The sequence below is a fragment of the Sinocyclocheilus grahami genome, unplaced genomic scaffold (genome assembly GCF_001515645.1).
Source record: "Sinocyclocheilus grahami isolate Dianchi unplaced genomic scaffold, SAMN03320097.WGS_v1.1 scaffold631.1, whole genome shotgun sequence".
In the NCBI taxonomy this organism is placed as follows: Eukaryota; Metazoa; Chordata; class Actinopteri; order Cypriniformes; family Cyprinidae; genus Sinocyclocheilus; species Sinocyclocheilus grahami.
The window spans coordinates 180600-188099 of record NW_015505810.1 but is presented as its reverse complement, the minus strand read 5'-3'; the positions used below and the strand labels follow the sequence as shown (position 1 = coordinate 188099).

Here is a 7500-nt window from a genome sequence, read left to right as displayed (position 1 = left end):
TTTTTTCTTCTCTTTTTGTTTCTAGATATAGAGAGTTTATATTATTTGAACTACATTTTACTCTTCTTTTTTTTTTAGTCAACGATGTTGACAGTCACAGTTGGTGACTAATGATGTCTCTGTCTGGTCTTAGTCATGAAAAACAGGTCACCAATGTAGATTTTGGATCACCTGTCTCTTGTAGGTCTCCAGCTGTCCTCGAGCGGCGTTGGCCTTGCGCAGATCTTCCTCCAGCGTCACGGTGTTCTGCATGTAGCTGGTGTTCTTCTCCTCCAGCAGCTTCACCTGCCGCCTCAGATCCCCCAGATCCTCCAGCTTCTTCTTATACACCTCCACCTGCGCCTCCAGCTTCGACACCTTATCAGACGAGTGCCTGACACGCGCGCGCACGCATGCACGCACACACACACACACACACACACACACACACACACACACACACAGAGAGATACAGACACAGAAAGACACAGAGACACAGAGACAGACAGACACAGGCACACAGAGACACAGAGATACAGACACAGACAGACACAGGCACACAGAGACAGGCACAGACAGACACAGGCACACAGAGACACAGAGATACAGACACAGACAGACACAGGCACACAGAGACAGGCACAGACAGACACAGGCACACAGAGACACAGAGATACAGACACAGACAGACACAGGCACACAGAGACAGACACAGGCACACAGAGATACAGACACAGACAGACACAGGCACACACAGACAGACACAGGCACACAGAGATACAGACACAGACAGACACAGGCACACAGAGACAGGCACAGACACAGAGAGATACAGACACAGGCACAGACACAGGCACACAGACAGAGAAGCACAGAGATACAGACACACACACACACACACACACGTACACGTGTTCGTAACTCATGCTCAGCGCTGGTTCTCTGTGAGCTCAGGTCTGTCTCTCACCTCAGCACGTCCATCTCGTCTTTGAGCGACTGCGCCTCTTCGGCCAGAGAGGTCAGCTCCTCATTCTGACCTCTGACCTCCATCAGCTCCTTCTCCAGCTCCTCGCAGCGGATGCGGTAATCGTCTTTAGCCGCCTCCAATCTGACACACACACAAAACTCGCCGTCAATCACACACCTGATCATCTCAAATATTTCACATCAATATTTCAGAACATAACATTGAAGCTAAATAAACATACACTATATTGCCAAAAGTATTGGGACACCATCTTCTTTAGAACAGAAAAAGGCACTTCCAAAACTGTGGCAACAAAGATGGAAACATAATTTAAAACTTGTATTTCCATCTCTGCTGCAACAGTTTTGGAAGGGTCTAAAATAAATGCACCCATATGTGCAAGTCATCAGTGTTTGGTGATGAGTTTTTGACTCAAGGTCTGCATTTAAAGTCACAGCAGACCAGTCAAGTTCTTCCACACTGACTCAATCAATCATTTCTTTTGAACCTTGCCTTATACACAGAGGCACTGTTGTGTTAGAATAGAAAAGGGTCCTGTACAAACTATTGGTATAAAATCAGAAGCACATAATTCCCTAGAATACCATTATATGCTCCAACATTAAGATTTGAACTCATGGAAATTACTAAAGTAATCAAACCTGTTCATTAGAAGGAGGGGGGTGCTAATACTTTTGGCAATATAGTATCACACACTGGAACCAAAAATAAAAGTCTCAATGTCAAAAAAATTGCAATACAACCAGACGATTCTTAAATAAGTACATTTCTAACATAAAAACATTGTAAAACGCACTTTAATTGAATATCTTTTTTTTGCATTACAATAATGAAAATAACATTTTGTATTTCGTTCATGAAGATGGCATTTTTAAATGTAGAAATCTTAATCAGGTTTTCCTCAGATCGAGATGAAACCCTGTGTTCAATCAGACGTGAAGCTGCCGTGATATAATGAGCGACTGACACGTTCAGTGAGAGCTGATCTGATCTCTGGATTCATTCACAGCGTGACAGAACTAATGTGGTGAGCTCAGCACGAGAGTGTCCTACAAATGCACAGTCAATAAGATGAGTGGCAAAAATAACTGTACACAGTCATACTCTTATGCTAATGAAAATGTAAACCGGCTGGCCTCGGATCAGCCCTCAGCACGGTGACCTCTGACCCCCAGCATGGTCTGCACTCCTCACCTGAAGGTCTCCTCCTGCAGCTGCTCCAGCTGCGTCTGAAGCTGCAGGTGTCTGCGTCCCGCTGGGCTGTTCAGATCCTCGATGGAGTCCGACTGGTTGAGCCGCTCCATCAGCACCTGGTTCTCAGCCAGAAGACTGCTCTTCTCCTCCTGGAGCGCCGCCATGTGAGTGAGAGAGTGTGTGTGAGAGTGTGTGTGAGAGTGTGAGAGTGTGTGAGAGAGTGTGAGTGTGAGAGTGTTTGTGTGTGTGTGTGTGTGTGTGTGAGAGAGAGAGAGAGTGTGTATATGAGTGTGTGCGTGTGTGTCAGTACTGATGACGGTGGATGTGCTGCATATAGAAACACCAGGCGTTTCTCAATCAGTGTTTATTACTGAAAACCAGCCTCGAGTCAATACTTCCATATATTTAAATGAACAGTTCACCCAAAAATGTACTCTCAGTTCATCTGAGATCAGGATGAGTGTGTTTCTTCATCAGGTTTGTAGAAATGTAGCACTGCATCAGTGTCTCAGCAATGGATGCTCTGCAGTGAATGGGTGCCGTCAGAATGAGAGTCCGAACAGCTGATAAAAACATCACAATAATCCACAGCACTCCAGGCCATCAGTGAACATCTGGAGAAGACAAAATATTTAAGGGTCTGTGCAGATTTCTCTCCTGATTCACAACAGAACACTTTTTCACTGGAGGAAGAGTTATTATGGGTTATGAGTTAAAAGAGTTATTTTGGACTCAATGTATTTGAGTTAAAGCGTCTTAATGCTGGATGTGTTTCAGCTTTTGTCTTCTCCAGATGTTCACTGATGGACTGGAGTGCTGTGGATTATTGTGATGTTTTTATCAGCTGTTTGGACTCTCATTCTGACGGCACCCATTCACTGCAGAGCATCCATTGCTGAGACACTGATGCAGTGCTACATTTCTCCAAACCTGATGAAGAAACAAACTCATCCTGATCTCGGATGAACTGCGGGTGAACACATTTACAGCACATGTTCATTTTTGGCTGAACTATTAAAAAAAAAAAACACTTCAATATGCACTTGCTAGTAAGTGAAATTAATTATGTCTTATTCTCTAAATGGATCTAAATGTTTAAAGCAGACGTACAGATGAATGTATTAAACTCATACGTATATACTCAATAACAAATCAATCAATTTCATAGGTGCATCATGCGGCGGTCTGACTCTACACTCAAGCGAAGCTGCGGTCACATGTTCAGACACGAGCTCCTGCGCACTGAACTCTGGGTAGTTTTGCTGCAGGATGGATCTATCAGTGTGTACAGATATCAAGCGCTGCAGTCAGCTGATTGGCCCATGGTGGCGTCTACTGTTGCCATAGGAACCATAGGGCCACGTCACACAGGGAGGATTGAGGATTAGTCTACAGGGTTACAGCACTGAACACACACACACACACACACACACTCTCACACATGAACACACACACACACACACACACACTCTCACACACACACACACACACACACACACACACACTCTATAACACACACAAAAACACTCTAACACACACACACACACACACACACACAAACACACACACAGTTAAAGGCCCTGCACACTAATTAGGGATGTTATCAAGCAGACAGCAAATTCTGGATGCAAAAACAACAAAGGGTGAGAGCAGAAGAAAATAAAGACATTTACCCTGTCTTCTAGATCAATACACTCTAACCTCAGTCTATCTCGCTCCTCTTGGACGAGGTACGCCTTCAAAAGCAAGGCAGAGGAGGAGAGGTTACCACATCAACAACAGCACACTGAAGCACTCCACAACACTTCACAAGCAGTGAGCATTCGCCTAATCAACACATTCACTACCAAACACACACACATCGGTTAAAAAGGAGAGAATGAATGAAGTGGCGGCGCTTTACCGTGTTAACCTGAGCATGCACTGCACAGATTTAATCCGTGCATCGTTTAGTGACCAAACATCTGCTAATAAAAACTCTAGGATGTGAACCGACCCTGATTAGTGAGGTTCAGCGGTGAGATGCGGATCAGGGGGCGCATTACAGAATATTTCATATCTTAAATCTTCATTTAAGAGATGATACGATAAATTAGGACTTTTTGCAAGTTCGTTTTACAGAAGCAAATTTTAACGTGATTAGGGATTCTTATCATGTCTTACATTGGGCTGCCCACAGACACGGAACGATAACAATTAGTCTTCCCGGGATAATAACGATAAAGTCTAGTTGTTGACATATTTCTGTGTGCGACCGTGTGGAAGGCGGCGGACGTGAAATTGAGGAGTTTATCATTAAATGAGGAGCTCCTTCTACAATCTGGAACTGATTTGGTCACAAAAAAAAAAAATAGCTCTGAGCCTTGAATAAATGTAGTACAGTAGCACGTGTGCGATATGTGTATGAGCCCGTTTACAAACATATCATTTATTGACATGCCTTTTCTTCAAATTAATAACATAGTCGAGTGTTTGAAATAACTTCTTTTTGTGACCAGACGTGGTTTCATATTACAGAGTGATAGTATTATATACAGCGATAAAGCATTGCATTATAAATATACTTCCTTATAAAAAATACACAAGCTTGCTTGAAGCACACAGATAAGCCATATATTTTGTGCAATCATATGTTTATTGTCTTCAAGTTTCATCAGTTAAAAATCCTCTATCGGTGTTATATTTAGCGATAACTGGATACCGTTGACGATATATTGGGGATTTCTTGGAGTGTGGTCAGTGCTATTACTTCTGCGACGCATGTGCGGAGTTTCTGCGCGAGGGCGCCCCCTGGCTTCCAGTGTGAGTTAAACACTCATTACATTACGTGTGTGCTCAATAACGCTCACAACACCCTATTTTGGGTAAAAATAGGAAAGAGAATACTTTTCTCTAAAGAAACAGGATTCCCTGAATTATTGTCATTGATATCGTTATCGCAATAAATACCAGAAATATCGTGATATATTTTTAAGCCCATATGAATCTTAAAACTGCATCATCAAGTTCGACAATCCACTCTCAGGTCTGTTACCAAGCAACCGCAAGCTGCTAATGAGGTAAACAATGGATACACAAAACCACCGAGCTTTTCACTTCAGTGCCGCGGAAATTGAAACTTTGATACGTTCGGTAGAAAAGGCAAAGCCGATACTATTTGGTAAGTTTTCACCTTCGCTCACTCACGAAGAGAAAGACGGGAAGCGGGCAAGAGTTGAGCATTAACCGTACAGCTGAGTCTGTGAAGAAAAAACGGTTGGACAGTTTGTTCCGTTAGCTTTAAAATAATTTAGAAGTTAGGACAGTTGTGGGGTTGCCCTAAAGTTAAGAAAGATTTTAGGAGGTTTCTGCAATACCCCCTTCCTATCTGTAGTTAAGATCAGATAATGCACTTAGAAAATGCGGTTCTGTAATAGCTTTTGTTGTCCTAACTGAAATGACCATGTTACCAACAGGTAAGATAAGATTTAGAGTTAGGATCTTTCCGTGATACGCCCCAGACACGCGTGACTGGAGACGCGTCCGTACCTGCATGTCCAGCTCGTGACATCTCTGAGCGATCTCCTCTTTAGTGGCCAAAGCGTCGTTTAGATCCTCCACCGTCTTCTTCAGCTGAGCGAGAGGAAAACACACGTCACACAAACTCAGCCCTGCATTTATTAACTGTGCTCCAGATTCCTGCGAAGCAGAAACTACCTGTCGGTCCAGATCAACGAACGAGTCGCTTCCGGAGGACACGGGCGACTCTTTACTCATCAGCTGCGGGAACAACACACACATTAACACCAGTCTACAACACACACTGCTGGCCAAAATAATCAGAACGCTAGTATTCCCAGCAGCTAGAAATGGTTTGAAGTCAGTTGTTTCTATCTTTTGCTGGAGTGTGTCAGGAGGACATATCAGTTTACGTTTCCAAACATTCATTGTGCCATTAACTGTAATAATGCAGTGAGATATATGTTAGTGCTGCACACAGAGCTCAGATCTGATCATCATCAGTCTGTCTGGAGTCACATGAAGAAACAGAACAAACTGAGACAGACTCAATCCAGAAGAACTGACGCTTCAAGAAACCTCCTGCAAAGCTACAGTGCTGATAAAAGTTTTTGGCACTTTAAGCTGTAAAATGATAGATTTTCAAATCATAAATAGATTTTCTGTATCAATTAACTTCGATTAACTAAATTAAATCATCGTCTGGTGTGAGCACCGTTTGTGTTTAAAGCATCTTCTGCCCTCGGTGCACTTGAGCAGAGTTTCTAGACGCTGACTGACCTCTTGGATGGCCGTCATGACCACGTGCTGCACAGACTCCTCCATCATCATGATGGTCTGGATATATTCTGCAAACAACATCACACAATGACATCCATGAAGTGGCTTAACATATCAGAACTTACCCTATCACATCTAACGCCAACAACTGCCCCAAAAGACCCCACTGACCACTCCTAATGCGTTACATTATCATTACTAACAGCTGAATTCTGAATCATATTGGGGAGCTTTGCGGTGACCAGATATAATTGAACATTTTAATCCAGAGACCATCTGATAATTGATTCACTCCGACTCAATCTCTCAGGAGCAATGCTTGTCTTTGTGTGCTTCCAGGGTTTCTACTTTAATACCACCTTATATGAAATGTAACATTATATTACATACATATGTCATATTTAATGTGTTTAATGTAAAAAAGAAAACAAAATATCGTCACCGTCATTGCTATTTATTATTAGCAGACAATATTCCACACAAACTTTCCCACAAAAGCACTGCATCACTGAGGTTTTTGGTGGTGTAAATTTATTCTAAACCAATATTTTCATCAGTGTTCTATCAGCTTTTACATACTTGGGTCTGAATATTTTTTATATTTACCCTAGGACTTATTCGCCTTTATTAGGGACTATTGTTATACCTTTTTAAATGTATGCATCACCACTCGTGTCAAATTCTTACAATTGCCAAATAAACTTAGTATAGCCTACACTATAGGGCTGTAACCAGTCAAATTAATTAATTTACTAATAAATGTTTAAAATACATTTTTGAGTATACAAATCACAAAAGTTGGAGGGGGGGGGGGTGCATCATTTTAAACATACTAAACCACCAGCAGGTGGCAGCAAGTCATTTAATGAGTGAGTCATTGATTCAACTGATTTGTTCAAAACACTGAATGATTCAGTAACAAAACACCGCTGAGTGTTGCTTGGAGAATAGCTGCCTAAATCCGTCTCACTTCATCTATATCACACACACACACACACACACACACACACACACACACACACACACACACACACACCCTCCTCCTGTTCGCATCCGACAGC

General features: G+C 42.4%; 1 protein-coding gene across 2 annotated transcripts in view; it reads right to left on the bottom strand.

The window, feature by feature from the left end:
- Positions 1–7500, bottom strand: part of LOC107558073 (hook microtubule-tethering protein 3) — a 30223-nt gene that overhangs the window by 16754 nt on the left and 5969 nt on the right. Inside the window, exons 6-12 of one of the 2 annotated variants that reach the window (XM_016241695.1) lie at positions 6440–6507; positions 5858–5920; positions 5690–5773; positions 3834–3897; positions 2162–2324; positions 947–1087; positions 172–373 (exon numbers count right to left, since the gene is read on the bottom strand). In XM_016241695.1, the coding sequence (XP_016097181.1) occupies positions 172–373; positions 947–1087; positions 2162–2324; positions 3834–3897; positions 5690–5773; positions 5858–5920; positions 6440–6507 (785 nt within the window). Of the gene's footprint in view, positions 1–171; positions 374–946; positions 1088–2161; positions 2325–3833; positions 3898–5688; positions 5774–5857; positions 5921–6439; positions 6508–7500 lie in introns of both variants that reach the window. The other variant, XM_016241696.1, reaches the window with a different exon arrangement.